This window comes from Marmota marmota, unplaced genomic scaffold, assembly GCF_001458135.2.
Source record: "Marmota marmota marmota unplaced genomic scaffold, marMar, whole genome shotgun sequence".
Classification (NCBI taxonomy): Eukaryota; Metazoa; Chordata; class Mammalia; order Rodentia; family Sciuridae; genus Marmota; species Marmota marmota.
This window is the reverse complement of record NW_025999932.1, coordinates 38783970-38803199: the sequence shown is the minus strand read 5'-3', so window position 1 is coordinate 38803199 and position 19230 is coordinate 38783970. Positions and strand designations below refer to the sequence as shown.

At 34.0% G+C, this 19230-nt stretch overlaps 1 protein-coding gene across 1 annotated transcript in view; it reads right to left on the bottom strand.

Annotated features, from left to right (window-relative positions):
• Window positions 1-1316: 1316 nt before the first annotated feature.
• Sucla2 (succinate-CoA ligase ADP-forming subunit beta) overlaps window positions 1317-19230 on the bottom strand; it is a 44148-nt gene continuing 26234 nt past the window's right edge. The window contains exons 7-11 of the mRNA XM_015484293.2: window positions 10249-10410; window positions 10012-10154; window positions 6989-7109; window positions 6456-6544; window positions 1317-2093 (exon numbers count right to left, since the gene is read on the bottom strand). Coding sequence (XP_015339779.1) covers window positions 2019-2093; window positions 6456-6544; window positions 6989-7109; window positions 10012-10154; window positions 10249-10410 — 590 coding nt within the window. The 3' untranslated portion in view covers window positions 1317-2018. The remainder of the gene's footprint in view (window positions 2094-6455; window positions 6545-6988; window positions 7110-10011; window positions 10155-10248; window positions 10411-19230) is intronic.

Here is a 19230-nt window from a genome sequence, read left to right as displayed (position 1 = left end):
CAGCCATGTGAGTGAGCCATTTTGGAAGTGGGTTCTCCAGGTTAACATCTTCAAATGACTGCAGTACCAGAACCATCTCAGCTACACTGCTCCCAAATTTATGATCCCCAGGAAATTAAATAAATCACTAACTTTTGGGACAGTTGTTCAAGAGTAGATAACCAAAACACTAGTGTTACCAATACTCTGTATTATACCCTCTCTGAATACCAAGAATTACTCTTAGTTCCTGACTAAACCCCAACTAATACAAATGTCAGTGTTTTCTGGGATAATCACTGGCCAGCATTCTTTGGTATTCGTTTTTAAAAATTAAGGCTAAAGGACTAGACTTTTAGTTATAGCTTTATCATAATTTTAAATGGTTTATGGCATAGACCATTCAACTTTCCATTCCTACAACATGATATATTTCATATATTTCAACTGAACTGTCAAACATATATTTGGCTTAAATGAATATTTTTTCTTCCTTTTTTTTTTTTTTTTTTAGATGTGCTTTGAATTGTGCCCTTCAGTAGATAAATAAAGAAACTTTCATCTCACTCCAGTCAGAATGGCACCAGGGAATGAACCCAGAGGCACTTAACACTAAGCCACATCCCCAACCCTTTTTATTTTTTTATTTTTGAGACAGAATCTCACTAAGTTGCTGAAGCTAGCTTTGAACTTGGGATCCTCCTGCCTCAGCCTCCAGAGCCTCTGGGATTATAGGCATGTAGCACCTGGCCATATTTTGTTTTCTCTATATGAATTATCTCATGTGTTTCTTCTCCCTCACTATTCTCTCTCTCTCTTCCCCTATAAGTAGTTCTATTGGTGAGAAAGAAGCTAAGGAAACTAAGGTACACTAATATTACCACACCTAACCAAACTCTTATCTAGTAAGTAGTGAAGCCAAAATTTGTGCTCATAGTCACTCTGTGATACTCTCTCTCTCTCTCTCATAGTACAAACATCCAATCACACTTTAAGAACAACAAAATAGGGCGAAGTTCTCTTTTGTAGTATTAGTTAAATAATAACACTGTTTTATGCATTAAATAAAAACTATACATACATATGGGCACAAAGGACAGTGTTTCCTTTAGAAGATGTATCATATGGCATACACCTAAATAGAAGAATTCCAGTGAACTCTGCAGATAGCTTTATAATATGTACTGTCATGTCATGTATATGATCTACAAATTGGTTCCTTAGACCTATTTAATGAAATGAGGAACATATTATCTTCTACTATGTTTGCTTCAAATGAAAATTAAAAAAAAAAAAACAGAATAAAACCCCAAAACAAAAGCAAACATTAATACAAATCACATTGAGAAACTTTTATTAACTTAAATTGACATTTTAAATTTTATCTACCAAGTCCTTGGCAAAAATGCCTTTATTTGATACAAACCTACAGAAGTTTCTTACCACAGAATCACACAGACTTGCAGTCATCATTGTTTTGTAATAATTAAAACAATGTTCAAATAATTAACAAGTTACTTCACTGAAATACTTAAAACAACATTCTGAGGAGTGTTTGAAAGCTCTGTTTATAAATAGTGATTGATACATTTATTATGTATTTGGTGCTGAAGATAAACACTTCTTATATAAAACATTGTTTTAATATACTGCTCTACTAATGAAGCTAGTTATTTGATATAATATATTTTAATGCTAAAGAATAAAGCTCTATCATCATATTTATTTTCTTTATAGGACTCTTATCAGGAAGAACTTTGTATCCAACAACAATAAACAGGCATAATCCAAGTGACATTCTGTAGAAGAAAGATGGCTGCCAACAAAAGAAACTCTGGATACCTGCATTATGCATTCTTTATGCAAGCAGTCCATTCTGAACAGCAGAATTAAATGTAGACCAAATGCTTTTAAAGTTTTGTGTGCCTACATGGCAATTACAATCTCCACATACTAAAAAGAACAATAACATAGGACACAGTATTTTTAAACATTATAGCACATTTTAACACCTTTAGCCCATCCGCTGGCATCTCAGATCAGATTGGCAACTGAAATTTCACATCCACATGAGCTTGCTTGGCTAAGGTCACTATTTCAGAGAGTTTTACAACCTGAAAAGAAAGAACAGAGCATCTTTGTCTCTATTTTCATAAAAGGGTAAATTCAGAACTATAGCTCAATGTAAATTAATCCACAATCTTTGCCATTTAAAACATCAGTGGTATTATGACATTCTTATAAATCACATTGCATTCTTACAAGAAACTGACACTAAAATAGGACAGTCAAGTCTGATACACCCCATAACCCATACTGCAAATAAATACTTTCTGATAAAGATAGATATGTAGATAATTAAGTATGCATATATCTTTTTAAATTTTATCTTAAAGAACAGTAAGTGTCTTTGTTGGATACCCCACAATTCAAAGCCCATCTAAATAACAATTTATTTTGAAAAATGTGTACAATCTTAGCTTATTGGGTAGGAGTTCAAATAAAGGAGTATTTTACTTTCTATCAGTAAATTAGCAATTTCTATGTAAAATACCAGTGCCCTCTACAATCTGTCTGAGAATATCTATCTATTTCCATATAAAATATCACAAATTAAACATATTTAAATCAAAAAATGATTTAGCTTCTCTCTTTCCCACAGAGTATTTACCAAAAAAAAAGGATTGGAGGCTTACGTATACTCAGTGGTAGAACACTTGCCCACCATGCACAAGGATTTGATCCCCAACATTGCAAGAAAAAGAGTTTAAAGATAGACATCTTGGATTCAAATCACCATTCTGATGATTATGACATATGACTCTGAATAGGTTAACTTACTAGTCTATAAAAATGAAAATTTTATCACCAAACTTATATTAAATCCTAGAAAAAAAAATAACCTATTGCATGTACATAAATACTCAAAAAATGATAGCAGGTAGCAGTTGCTATTATCATCATCATCACATTTATTATTGACATGACTTCTATAAGTAAGAAACATTTCAGTGTTACTTTTAAAAACAAAATAAAATACGAAAGCCCCCAGTCACTAAAAACCTGCAATTACAACTTAAATCAACTGTGCAATTTTCATCTCGTGTAGTCTATCTAATTAATTAAGGTCCTACTGATTTTTTTCCTTTCTTTCCAAGGCCACCTAGCTTTTCAAAATTCAGGATTTCATTGCAAACACATGTTTTCAGAAATTGTAATCTATTCCTTACCTTTGCCTTACTTTGTATCTAATTATTATACTAAACAAAATCTTACTATCCTCCTCGTGTCTTCTCCAACTTATCTCATACCTTGATGTCAAAAAACAAGCTTTCTGAAACACTTTCCCCCTACCATTCTCTTACTCATAATCTTTAATTTTAACTCAGGATTGAATATAAATTCCAAATTTTATTTGGTAATAGGTAACTTTCCCAAAGGAGGACATAAAACATTATTATTCTTGTGAAGTGACACATTAATTCAGCAAGTCTCAAGAGTCTATTATTGATTAAACCACAGAGCCCTAAAGACGACTCAATAAAATATCCACGAAAATAGAAGAAAGTCAAAAGGTGCCATCTAGAAACATCCCTGTATTTGCTGTAAATGTTCTCCAAGATATATTGTTGGTAAGCAAAAGTAAAGTACGTGCTACCATTCACTGAAGGTAAGGGCTTCTCATCTATGCCCATCCACACATACATACATGCACAAACATGCATACACACACTTAAAATTTCCTTAGGTATAAAAATAACTACAGGACAAACCAAAAACTATTTTTAAAAAACAATGCTGGACAGCTCATGCCTGTAATCCCAGCAACTCAGGAGGATCACAACTTTGAGATCAGCCTCAGTGACTTAGCAGAGCCCTGTCTCAAGAGCTAGGGATGTGGCTCAGTGCTTAAGTGCTCCTAGGTTCAATCCCTGGTACCAAAAAAAAAAAAAAAAAAAAAACAAAACCAATGGTTACACACCTGTGAAAAAAGGAAAATACGAAAAGATATAATAAGCTAAATTCTCTAAACATGGATTCATGTAAATATTTACATAAAACAAAGGTTTTATTTTTTAATGCAACCTTTAAAAATAAAATTAACTAGATCAAGCTGAGGCAAAACACACAGAGAACTATTCCACGTGAATTTAAAAATCCAATAAAGTTGTGAGAAATACCCTAAAAGACACAAAGAACCTCAGATAAAATTAAAACGTACTTTGATATTTCTATTGTAAAACTGTCATATCTGTGCTGAGAGACAAAGCAATTGAATAATGATTATGGTATGGCATAGGAGAAACACATGTCAGACAAAAACCTGTCTTCCTACATTTGCTTTGGAAATATTAGCATGAACTTACGTGAGAATCTATCTCCTTAAAAAATGTTTCCTAGGCTTAAAAAACCCTGAAACAATAACTAAACTAAGTAGACATGAATACTCATTAAGTTGAATTGCGGTCTCTATATCTGGCTCATTGTAGGCCTGAACCAAGAATACAAAGATGAACCTGAAACATCTCATCATACCAGAAAACATATCAGAGAGTATGTTAGAAGGACTGAGGTACCAACCTGAAGAGGTTCCCACTGACCAAAAAAAGACAATTTGCATCAATAACAATAAATGAAATTTATCAACCTCACGTAATATATTAATCCATGACAACATGGTCTGCCACCAGAATGGAAATGAACACATGAAAACAAAAAACAAACAAAATACAAAAAGTAAAAACTAAAAGAGCTGGGTCACCTTTATATGATATAATGGAGCAAAACCACTATTTTGAAACCTGGCCAATAAAGGCAAAGATTCAAGTAATTATCATGAATTTTCTATTAAAAAAAAAAAGCACTTCATGGTAACAAATAGTTTATCTAAGAAAGTTTAACTTTTTAGGCACATTCTAAAAGAAGAATGATAATTAGACTATCACTGCCTTGCAACGAAAAACAAAATACTGGCTCTAAAGTATGATCATCAGTGGCTGTTAACACCACTAAAAGAGAAATAATTATACATTATATACCTCCTATGGAATTGAAAAATACCAACCAACTATAAAATATTAGTGTTTCCTACTCCCCCTAGTCTAATACAAACATGGCCAATATTATAGATTGAACTACCAGTTTAGAGGAGATACAGGAGGCAGAGTAACATGCTAAATGCATGACACCCAGGAATGCAACCATTAAAATTGAGATTATGGAAAACTCTACAGGATCATCGACATGAATTTTCTGACAAGTATGCTGGAGAAGAATTTTAAAAAGAGGGAAGGACCTATAGATTAAGAAATGTAGCTGGGCATGGTAGCACAGGCCTATAATCCCAGCAGCTCAGGAGGCTGAGACAGGGGAGATCTCAAGTTTAAGACTAGCCTAAGCAACTCAGTTAAAACTCTGTCTCAAAATAAAAAACAAGGGCTGGGGTTGTAGCTCAGTGGTAGAGTGCTCGCCTAGCCCACGTGAGGCCCTGGGTTCAATACTTAGCACCACATAAAAATAAAATATTGTGTCCACCTAAAACTAAATAAATAAATATTTAAAAAAATAAAAATAAAAAACAAAAAGGGCTGAGGATGTGGCTCAGTGGTAAAATGCCCCTAGGTTAAATCTCCAACACCAAAAAAAAGAAAGAAAGAAATGTAATGACTTATTAACCAACTGCAATGAGAGACTTATTTTGATCCAATTCTGACAAAGAATGTGGACAAAAAAATAAGATAACCAGAGAAATTGCAATACTGACTAGATTCTTTTTAATAAAATATAACCCTAATACCATTATTCTCCTTAAAACAAATAACAGTAATTCTTTTATATCATGACCAACATTTTATCTTTTACAGATACGAGATAAAATGATAAAACATGTGGGACTTACTTCAAAATTATCACGGTAGGGGGAAAAGTAGGAAAGAATACAGATGAGATCATACTGGGCATGAATTATTGTCTAAGATGGATCATAGGTACAAGAGGTTCTGAGAAAGATACTCTTCTTCAGCAAATTCTCATAGGCTCCTCCAAACCCTTTTTAGCTGGGCACTGACTTTTGGACTTCCATGTCTGACTCTGCATTGTCCAATCTGAGTAACAGTTTAGCCAAAATTCAACCTTACCCATAATGTTTAAGTAATTTTCCATCTACTGACCCCCACCCTACTCCTTGGTTATAAATTCTCACTTTTTCTTGTTGTGTCTGGAGTTGAGCACCATCTTTATTTCCCCCTGCAAAACTTCATCTCATCAGTCTCTGTATTTATTGTAATACTCCTGAATAAAATTTGCCTTACCATTTTTAACCAATATGAATAATTTTAACAGTTCATTATATAATATTTAGCTGAAGCAATAATTATTAGTAATATTAACAATTAGCTGGTCCATTTTAGAATCAAAGGGCTTATAAATTCTTTACACACTAAAAATTTGTCCTTGGATCAACAAAGCCCATTTACCATTCTAGCAGCTTCATCCAAGTCATCACAAGCAAGGATTTTAAGTCCACTGTCTGCTATCAGTGCCTTAGCATCATCAACTCGTGTACCTAAAAATGATTTTTGCAAATATAAATAAATATTGTTTTAAATATATACACAAAAGCATTTAAAATCTCTGCTACAACAAGTAATAAGTATGAAACTTCAACATACAAATACTTCCATCATTTATCATAAATCAAAGAAAACACTACAAAAGCCTGGAATTATCTCATAAAATATTTCGCCTCACCATGTTCATGGTAATTAAGGCAAGTCAGAATTCCAGATAAATCACAATAAAAAATATATAAATTACATTAATTAAAACTATAAACATTTTGGCCCCAATGTACAAATTGTTTTTAAAACATAGCTTTTGAATTTCATATTATATAATGCTTTCACCTAAAAGACACGACTATTTGTAAACTGTAATGAACTGAACTCCTTGGAATTATGAATTTCTTAGCAATTAGGAAAAATAATTATCAAATATCATTAATACTCACCTTGTAACCGTACCACAACAGGTATTTTAATTTCTAAATCTTTTACTGCCATGACAATACCCTGTGCAATGACATCACATCGCATGATTCCTCCAAAAATGTTGACCAGAATGGCCTGTACCTGTAATAAAGTGTTTTGAGTAGATTAAAAATTTAAAGGAGCCAGGCATAATGGCACACACCTGTACTCCCAACAGCTCAGGAGGCTGAGATAGGAGGACCGTGAATTCAAAGTCAGCCTCAGCAAAAGCAAGGTGATAAGCAACTCAGTAAGACCCTATCTCTAAATAAAATACAAAATAGGGCTGGGGATGTGGCTTGGTGGCTGAGTGCCCCTGAATTCAATCCCTGATACCCGCCCCCCCAAAAAAAAAAAAATTTAAAGGACTAAGTATTTGTCCTTGCCTCACAAGAAAATACTAGGTTCTATGCCTTATAAAAATTTATTCCATGGAAATATTTTCATACCAAACCACTATTTCATCTTCTAGCTCTTAGTCCACTGCCCACCAGAACTTATTTCCACTTTCTTGGGTAATTTCAACACCTGGTTTATATTCTCTTTTCTACTGTATCTCCCTAGTTTCACTTACTTTTTCCTATTAAATATAACCATTCACCAACATGCATGATCTCCATTAGAGTCCATTACCTATCATCTCTTCACTGCCCATCAGAATCACAACTTCTGTATGCCCACTCTTGGCTACACTAAAGCTCTAAACCTCGGGGCCTATTTGGGTCAACATTCTTTCACCATCACACTGATACTTCTGAATCAGTGTTCTTCTGCTCCACCACCTCCCCAAAAAAATTTTTAAAGAGGTTTAGTTCAATTACTGAGCCTCTCAAGTGGTAAATACAAATGTGTTACAGATATGTCAAAATACTGTTTCCCTCAACTTTATGGCTGCTAGGAAGGCTCTGGGACAGCTGAAGAATTTAGGCCAAAGGATTCTACTATTAGCAACCTTCCCAATCTCTAGGACCCACTGAAATATTTTCTATGATTGTCATGTTGTGAAAATCAATGAGACACAATGACCTATATTACACTTTCCTTTTCTTTGCCGCTATTATTTCTAGACCTTCAGAAAATGAGCTCTAGAATTTCCAATAGACTAGAACTTGTAGTGGACTTTGGCTCCTTTCTTATTCCTTCCCATTTCATTCTGGATAGCATCAATATTCATCATAAAACATCATCTAATACTCTAAGTTTAAAAGTTATTGGATCTCTACCACGCCACTTTTACCTCAGTCCATTTCTACTTGCTAAATACTACCAGGGATTAATTCTAGACTTGACCAAAATGAACATCTCCAGAATATCAAATGTGTAAATCTCACTCTCTGCTTAATGTCCTCCACTTTCACCTGTAGTGACTTTCCCCTCTAACTCCATCAAACCCAATCTTTTCTTCTTAAAATTCTTTCTCTAGCCCCTCAATACCTTTCCAATCTCTTGGTCTATCAGCTCTCAACTGACCTTTCTTCACTCTAGAGCATGTATCCTATAAAGCAGTCATTCAATGACACTGTCCCCTGCCTGATCAATACTGTCACACCATTTCCTTCACTGACCCAGTTCAAACACTACATCTTTGAACAATTCTAGCCAACTTTATCCATCCCAACTTCAAGTAAAAGCAAAAATGTTTAAAAATGAATAAACCCTGAAACACTAGCATTACCTGAAGAATCAACAATGATTCATCTGCAATTCTTTCAGCAGTCTGCCTCATGACTTCAACTCTCTCCATAAACATCTGTCCCACTTTTAGCATATAATTTTCCTTACAAAATTCACACTTGTCACACAATAGATATACTCCTTAACAAATATCTGATGGGTAACAATATATGTGTCTTCTAGATTATGATGCTTCATATCCCTTTTATTTCAATAATTGTTTATAAATGCATAATTGTAAATAATGGCACATCTATAAGATAGATACAGACATCAAAATAAGTTTTGGAAAATACATTAGTGAATTGCAAAAAGTGTTCAAGATATGTTAGTAATAAAAATAAAGACTCTCTCTCTCTCTCTCTCTCTCTCTCTATATATATATATATATATATATATATGTGTGTGTGTGTGTGTGTGTGTATATAGATACGTGTGTGTGTGTGTATATGTATTAAAAGATATATACAAGTTGCGCATGGTGGTACATGCTGGTAATCCCGGGGACTTAGGAGGATGAGAAAGGAGGATCACAAATTCAAGGTCAGCCTCAGTGAGATCTTGTCTCAAAATAAAAAATAAAAAGGGTTGGAGATGTACCTCAGTGATAAAATATCCTGGGTTAAATCCTCAGTACCACAAAAACAAACAAACATACAAATGTGTAAACTGTGTACTATGTGAATTATACCTTATGATAGTTGTTTATAAAGTAATATGTGATGTGTTTGTGTGTGAAATACATATCTATTAACAAGCCTTAAAGAAAACATCAAATCAATAATAATTAAAGTTATCTCTAGATAGAATTAAAGATGATTTTTTAAAATTTTTTTTAGTTATTGATGGACCTTTATTTATTTGCTTATTTATATGTGGTGCTGGGAACTAAACCCAGTGCCTCACACGTACGAGGCAAATGCTCTACCTCTGAGCTACAATGCCAGACCAAAGGTGATTTTTTTTTAAACTTTCTTCTTTGTAGCTTTATATATTTTTATAATTCCTGGGCTTTCATGGTCAACTAAATGGGAGTTACAGAAGAAAACAAATAGGAATTATGAAATTATCTCCTATATGGAAAGCTCCCATGCCAGATCATCATCACCACTTATAATATCACCTAGTAATTCTTCACCTGGTTTGCTAAATCACAAAGCTAACTGGGCAACTTTGCCAAAAGTTCTCTTTTATTGCACTAATTTCAATTCCTTTTTCCAAACTGTTGAGGTCTTTCGAATTTTAGCCCAACTATCACAATGATAACATCTAATAATTAATCAAGTTACTTCTCACAATTCAAATTCTAAAACATAAGCCCTGCGCTTACCTTTTTATCTGAAGTGATAAGCTTAAATGCCTCTGTTACTTGATGAACCGTGGCGCCACCACCAACATCAAGAAAGTTGGCTGGAGTCCCTCCATGAAGTTTTATTATATCCATTGTGGCCATAGCCAAACCAGCACCATTTACTATTAAGAGGAAAAAAGATTTGTATAAGCAACAAACACAGGGAAAACAAATTAAGATTAGCAAGACCAACTCCAACATAAACACTCATGATACCTAGACAGCCTATATTTCCATCAAGGCCAATATAGTTGAGATCTGCCTTAGCTGCATCTTTGTCCCTCTCATCTTCTTGGGTCCAGTCCCGAAGGTCAAAGATTTTCTTTTGGCGATAGGCTGAATTAGAATCAAAATTGATCTTTGCGTCCATACATAACACTTTGAAGGGGAAAAAAAAGAAAACAATTAATGTCAAGACACAATGAACTATCCAATAACATTGTTTAGGGAGAAAGCACATTGTAATTTAGCTTCTTAAGTATTTCAATTTATGTTCACAATGAATTTTTTTTTTTTTTTTTTTTTNTCCCCGCTTTTTAAATTATTTTTTATTTTGAGACAGTGTCTTGCTAAGTTCCTTAGGGTTTTGCTAAATTGCTGAGTGTGGCCTCGAATTTTCAATCCTCAAGCCTCAGCCTCCCAAATTGTTGGGATTACAGTCATGTGCCACTACATCATGCTCCACAGTTGCTGTTTCTATATCCTGGGCACTAGATAAAGATGCAAATAATTTTTTAAAAATCTCCAAAACATTTAAAATTTTTTAAAACTTTTCAGGATTTACTACCCATGTTCTTAGCTACCCCTTCACTTGGGCCCCATATCATATATCGCCTCTCATCACTCAGGTACTCTGTTCTAGCAATTCTATCTTTGCCAATTAAAAATCCCCTCCCTCACCATGAGAGAGGTGGTGCATGCCTATAATCCCAGTGGCTTTTGAGGCTGAGACAGGAGGATTGTGAGTTCAAGGTCAGCCTCAGAAATTTCACGAGGCCCTAAGCAACTCAATCATACCTTCTTAATAAACAACAACAACAAAAAAAAGAGATGGGAATGTGGTAGCAGTTAAGTACACCTGGGTTCAATCCTCAGTACCAGGGGGGCAGTACAGACTCCCCTCTCTCCACTTTTCTAGTGGTTAAATCCCTCCGACTTGTAAAAATACTATTATTTCTCCACCTTAATATAAAGAAAAAATATTACCCAACTCTACCTTCCCCTTCTTCTTTGCTTCCTAAAGAGCAGAACTCCTTAGAAAACTTACCTTTTTAAAAGAGGGGTCAACAAACTATAGCCCATGGGCCAGATTAGACCTGTGCCTGTTTTTATTATGGCCTATGAAATAAGAATAGGACTTATATTTTTAAAGGATTATACAGAAAAAAGAGGTGGAAAGGAAGAAAAACAAAAGTAAGGGGAAAAATAATAGAATGCAAAATCATATGTGGCCCATATAATCTCAAATACTTATAAACTACCAACTCCTGTGCTGAGACTTCTTATACCAAAATCCTCTCTTGCCATTCTCTCTCACACCCGCTCCTATTAGCTTTTACTTCCAGCACACAATCAAAATGGCTCTCCTGAAGGTCACTCCTCTAATCTCATTTTTCAGTAAGTACTCTGACCTTTCCTCATTCCCTTTTTTTTTTTTTAAGTTGTAGATGGACACAATACCTTTATTTATTTATCTTTATGTGGTGCTGAGGATCGAACCCAGGGCCTCACATGTGTAAGGTAGATGCTCTACCACTAAGCCACAACCCCAGCCCTCATTTCCTTTTTAATTACAATATTCTCTGCAGTTCCTGAACGACAGATGGCTGAAGACATGAACAGTTTCAATTGCCACACAACACTGGAGATAGTTTTGAGTCCAGTTAATAGCCAGCAATAGAAAAAAAAATCAATATTCTTTCAGAGGAAGATGACAGAATCCATTTCTCCCCAAGCATACAATATATAATTAAAGGCAGTCATATGAAACCAAACCCATGATGACCCAGATTTGAAATTATCAGGACTACAAAATAATTATTTTACATGTTTAGGATTTAAGGGAAAACATGGTCAGAAAAATCTCAGCAGAAAACCAAATGGAAAATCTAGAACTAAAAAGTACAATATCTTGAAGTGAAAAATTCATTGGATAGCCTTAACAGATTTGTAATGGGTCAGTGAATGTAGAGAAGTTGTCCTATCTGAAGAAGGGGGAAAAAAACATACCTTGGTGACCTATTGCATAGTATCAAGAAGTCTATATGAAACTGGAAGGCAAAGGGAGAAGAATGGAGGAGAAAAAGGGTGAAAGAAAAATATATCAAGCTAGAATTCTATATTCACTCAAAATATGCTTTAAAAGAAAGGCAAAGTAAAAACACTTTCAAGTAAACAGAAACAAAATCCATCACTAGCAGATTTACATTAAGAGAAATGCTTACAGGAAATTCTTCAGGCTCATGTGAAAACTCAGATCATAGCAGTGGTTCTCACAATCAGGAGCAATTCTGACTCACAGGGGACATCTATAAATGTCTTAAGTGCCATTGAGTAAACATCCTGTTAAATATCCTAAAATGCATAGACTAGCCCTCCCTAACAAAAAATAATCTATCCCAAAATGTCAATAGTGCAAAGACTAATACTCTGTGGTAGGAAAAAAGACCAGAAGTAGATAAGCAAATGAAGATAATGAAAGTCAGTTTTATAAATGTTGTATAACAGAATGTCAAATATCAAAAATGGCAGAACTAGAATGAACCTCTAGGAATTAGATTAGAATTAGAGATATCAGTATAAATTTCAGATATTTTGGCCTGAGGTGGTGGTGCATGCCTATAATCCCAACTACTTGGGAGGCTAATTCAAGAGGATCACACGCTTAAGGTCAGCTTCAGCAACTTGGCAAGACCCTTAGCAACTAAGCAAAATTCTGTCATTCATAGATAGACAGACAGATGATAGGGCTAGAATGTAACTCAGTGGGTAAAGCACCCCAGGGTTTAATCTCCACAGCCACACACACACACGCACACACACAACACACACACACAAATGTAGCTTTTAAAAAGGAGATAGACATAAACATGTCTTTTATGTCTCTCTCTCTCTCTCTCTCTCTCTCTCTCTCTCTCTCTCACACACACACACACACACACACCTACCTACCTTTTGGCTCTGCTTAGAAGCCCTAGCCATGACACATTAACAGCAATAAGCATAGATAGCGTGTACTTCTTGGTGCCTAAATATACTTTTCCACAAAAAGGAACCAGGGCTCTTTCGAGAAAAGGATGATTCCAGAGTTATTAAAAGGAAAGTAAATATTGAAACCGTGAAATATCTTGTTGCACAAAAAGTAGAGAAGTACTCAAAGAACAATAGGGGCAAGTCAAAAGGACAAAGGAAGAATTTATGGTCATAAAATTTATACACAAATGTTCACATGAGTTTATTAGTAGTAGCAAAATATTGAAAACAACCCAAATATCCCTCAAAGGGTGAATGGCTAAAAACATTCAAGTGTACATAAACAATGGAACACTACCCAGCAATAAAAAGGAATGAACTATTGGCACATGCACAACCTGAATAGGCCTCAAATACATTATGTGTTAGCAAAACAGCCGATCTCAAAAGATTACACATTCTATGACCACATTTATACACACATTTTAAAAGACTAAACTATAAAGGATGGAAAATAGACCAGTGATTTCTAGAGCACCAGGACAGGATAGGAAATAAGACAGAAGATATGAATACAAGGATGTATAAGAGAGAGATCTTTCTGTGATGATGGAATAGTTGTATACTGATTGTGGTGGTAGTTACACAAATCTATTTGTGGGATAAAATTATCTATATACAATTGTACAAAAACTGATCATCAACTAGCTGTTTAGATATACACAGCTGTATTAAATGCCACCAATGGGTGAAGGGGACACAGATCCTTTGAACTATTATGCAATTTCCTATTGGTTTATATTTATCTCAAAATTAAAAGTTAGGCCAGACACAGTGGCACATGCCTGTAGTCCCAGGTGCTCAGAAGGCTGAGACAGGAGGATCATAAGTTCAAGGCCAGCCTAGGCAACTTAGGAAGTCCCCATCTCAAATAAAATAAAAAGGGCTGAGAATGTCGCTCAGTGGTAAAGCAACTCTGGATTCTCTGTATACTCACTTCTTCTCAGAAGAGTGGATGTGGATTACCTACCTGCTAAATCTGGATATTATAAAACCACACAGAGAGTGAGCTTCCCATCTACTGCTCTTATTTCCTGCAGATTCTTTCCCAGAAAAGACTACCCTATTATGGTCTACAGTAGGTAGAGTAAGTCTATCTAATTCTGTAATTCAGTTGTCAGATCCAGTTTGATTAAAATTATGGGAGAGAAAGGAGGGTAATCACGGAGGACTTTTCAGAGATCCCAATGGTGTGATAAGCTATTTAAGCAATTCTATTCAAATATAGTATTTTTAATATTATCCTGTGTTTTAGAGCATTACTGGGAAAGAGTCAATAAGTTCCTATCTTACTATTATTTAAACTAAACCAGTACAAATTAAGATATGATTTTTTTTAAAAAAAAGGTATACAAAAGAAGTAATTGCAAATTTAGTTTTTCAAACTGTCCTTAAACTATTATTTTAAGGAAGATTATGAAAATGTCCTTCAAATTTATATTTAATCTTGTCATATGGCAACAGTACAAAAGGAGACAAATATCTAAATTTTTAATTGTTACTTTTGAAATCAAATATGTATCTTATAAAAGAAATCTACAAATCTGTACTCTTTATAATTACATAGTCTACATTGGTCTAAAGTTTCAATTGAAAATAAATAAAAAAGGTACTGGAAAAAATGTAGTTTGGACTCATTTGTTCAAGTCCTTCCTTTTCCATTTCCACTGTCTTTGGACCTTCTACTAAGACTACAGCTACAACTTACCCCTACCTTTAATCTCTTCCTATACAAACACTGCCAATACATCACTCTCTAATCAAAGGATTTTGAAGGTTACTTAGGCATAGGAATGTTAAAATTCGAATATGGTTTGAATATGTCTTCAAAAGGCTCACATCCTAGAGGCTTGGTCTGCAGTGTGGTAGTGCTGAGATAGTGACAGAACCTTTAAAAAGTGGTGTCTAATCAAATTTAGTTAGGTCACTGGTGGCAGTGACCTCCAACGGGATGAACAATTAATTAACATAGTTCTCATGGAACACTAGTTAGTACCTCTGAAAGTGAAATATAATAAAAAAAGTTTGGCCCCTGAATCCCTCTGGTTTCCTATCCTGCCATGTGAACTTTTATAAATGCACTCCCACCATCGTCATAAAGGTCTCTAAAAGAAAATACCATATAGATATGGTTCTGGACTTTTAGCATTTAAAACTGTGAACTAAGCAAACTTCTCTTCTTTATACATTATTACTCAGTGTCAGGAATTTTGTTTTAGAATCAGACTAAACACAATGGATTAGTAATTTCACATCAAGAAACAATTATATAGGACTACAGGTTTCAAGAGTTTCTGCATGTGTACAAGCTCACATGAAAATACTGGTGTATTTTCCTTGGGTGACATTACTTGGTTTCATGCAGTTTTCATCTATTTTTCTAGAAGTTATTGACCTATAAATCTAGAAAAATAAATAAAACCTGGCCCTCTTTAAATATTTTTTTGTTGGGTTGGTTTTGAGGGGAATAGGGGTTTATCTTTTCCAGCTTTATGGAAGTATAACTGACAAATAAAAATTGTACATATATAAGGTATACACATGATATTTTGATATTTGTATACACTGTGAAATGATTACCACAATCAAGCTAATAAATATATCCAACAATTCACACACACATTTTTGTGTGTGATAAGAATACTTAAGATCTAGTATCTAAGCAAATTTTGAGTATGCATTATTATTAACTATAGTTATTATGCTGTACATTAGGCTCCAAATTTACTCATTTTAAAACTAAAAGTCTGTACTATTTAACCAGCATCTCCCAATTTTCCCCATCCCCTGACCCTGGTAACCATCCCTCTCTTTTTCTATAAGCTCAACATTTTGAAAGTTCCATATGTAAGTAAAATCATGCAATACTGTCTTTCTGTGTCTGACTTATTTCACTTAATAGAATGTACTAGAGGTTCATCTGTGTTGTCAAAGATAATTTCTAAAGGAAATTACTGTACAAAAACAATCAGATCTGTGAAATAATACTTGAAAATGAAGGGAGAGGGCACCAAAAATCAGTTGGGAAAGTATACTGTGTTTAACACTTTATTTGACAATAATTTTAAAAGCTGGCTGTTAGAAAAAAGAAGTAATGCTAAAGTGAAATCTTTAAATCTAGTTAAAGTCTTAAACAAAAACACACACATTGAGGATGAACAGTTGCTGATCTTAGGAAAAAATAACAGCATGAGAAACTAATGGAAGTCAAAGTGAGATCTGATTATATGCAAAACAAAAAGGTTTAATATGTACTCCCCCCAAAAAAAGCAAGCAATATTAAACAACAAAGGACAAACTCGGAAAAAAAATATTCATGCCATGTGCCAGACAACAAGTATAAGTCTTAATAAATAAAAGCCCATTCACATGGGAAAATCACCAGAATCTGTCATTAGGTAAATAAAGCAAGATGCAAATTGTATAGTTTGCAAGCTTTTCTGTACTTGCTAAAATAAACACTAGGTAAAAATAAACAAGAAACAAACAAACAAAAAAAGGCAGGGAGGTGGACAAAGAGAATGGAAGTAAATAAGGATGGAAAGACAAAATTTCCCAGTAAAGGAATAAGATGGGCAGAAATTCATTATATGTATTTTTTTAATCATATAAATAAATTAAAATAAAAAAGAAATAACCACCTCATGATATTAATGAGAAAAACTATCCATGTTTTGTGTGTGTGTGTGTGTGTGTGTGTGTGTGTGTGTGTGTGTTTACTATAGGAAGCTACATAATGACCATCCAAAGATTCCAGGTCCTAATCATTGAACCTGTGATTGTTACTTTATATATAAGGCAACATTTCTACAGATCTGATTAAAATAGGATTTTGAGAAGAGGAGATTTCCCTGGATTATCTAAGAGGGCTCTAAAAGGCATCACAGATATCCTTGTAAGACAGAGGCAGAGACTGAAATGAAGAGACCAGGGCAAAGGAATGCCACCAGAAGCTGGAAGGAGCAAGGAACAGATTCTTTCCCTAGTGCCTCCAGACAGTGATACTTTGAATTCATGTCATACCAAGTTTTGACTTCTGGCCTCCAGAACTGCGAGAGAAAAAATTTGTTGTTTTAAGTGACCTAAATTTATACTAACATGTTACAACAACCACAGGGAACTAAAACATGTAGCTAAGGATATCAACAGAAAATTCACAGAAGGAAAAGAGCTCAATGAAAAAGTCTCAACATCCTAAAATGGAAGAACTAAACAAACAAACAAACAAACAAAAAACCACCCAAACAAGTCACCTTTTCTTCATTATCAGTTTGATGGAGATTAAACTCAATGTCTGGCAGAGTATGCAACAAGACAGACACTCTGGGTATATATTACAACAACAAGCGAAGGGAAGGGGAAAGAAGAAAAAACTACCTAGTAAAATATATCTAAAATGTTATAAGTCTGACACAAAAATTAAACATATATTAAAAATACAACTACTCTTTGATCCAAAAATCTTGCTTCTAAGAATTTATATGAGGGGCTGGGGATGTGGCTCAAGTGGTAGCGTGCTCGCCTAGCATGCGTGAGGCACTGGGTTCGAATCTCAGCACCACATAAAAATAAAATAAAGATACTATGTCCACATAAAAAAAAAACCTAAAAAATAAATATTTTTAAAAAAGAATTTATATGAAAGAAAATCAGAGTTGCATTTAAAGACATATAAATACAAGTCTTTAAAAATTACCTTTTTAAAATATTTAACATGAAAAGAAGTCTACATATAGTTTTAAATTAAAAAGGTGAAGACTACAAACTGAATAGACAGTATGATTTCAATTACAGAAAAAGATGAAATTAATTACATGCATCTTTAAAGGGTACTGGATACTATAATTATAAGGGTTTTTTTAGGGCTGGGGATGTGGCTCAAGCGGTAGCGCGCTCGCCTGGCATGCGTGCGGCCCGGGTTCTATCCTCAGCACCATATACCAACAAAGGTGTTGGGTCCGCCGAAAACTAAAAAATAAATATTAAAAAATTCTCTCTTTCTCTCTCTCTCTCTCTCTCTCTCTCTCTCTCTCTCTCTCTCTCTCTCTCTTTAAAAAAAAATAAGGGTTTTTTTAATACCTATATTTCTTTATACCTATATCTGCATTTTGAAAATTTTCTATAATAAACATATTCCTGTATTAGGGAAAAAATTACCTCTTAACATATATAAATGTGTACTAGAAAAAGGAAAAAACCTGGATACATGGAAAAAATAGTTATTAAGAGGACAAAAACATTCCTTATGTGACTACTGAATTTCACAGTTGTAAAGTATTCAGTGGGCTTGCTTTCAATGTTAATTGGTCTCTCTAAAGTTACATAATCAGGAAAATGGTAAGAAATGTGTTTTACACAGGTAATTCTTCACTGAATGCATTTTTAGAATGTGTCTTATACCACACTCTTCAAAAAGTTTAATTATGTTCAGTTTTATAGACTATATTATCACAACAGAATTTACTCATTATTTATACTATCATATTATGACCAACTGAAAGTTGATTTCTTTGATACAGAACAGAACTTATTAGAAATATAAAAGTGGAAAACAGGCTACAAATGCTTAAGAAGATTAGAATTGCCCAAAGAAACATGAAATGAACAATAAATTAAAGCAGAAACAAATAATATAAAATAATAAGAAAAATTTAGAATAGAGCAACATATTTAAAAAAAAAAAAACTACACATGGAAGGGATGATGATTCAAATCTGATTTACCTTTTAAGCATATGCAAGAGAAAAGCCATCAAAGTGACAAGCTAATCTTATTTCTCTAGTAGCTAAAAATACTACTCCAGCATCTGAACATATCCTTTTGAACAGCAAAGATCCATCATCTCTGAAGTATAAATCTCACGGAGACCCAGATGGCTAATTCCCCCAAACTAAAGCTATTTACTACCACCACACTTAATATTCTAACCCAGCATTGCCTAATAAA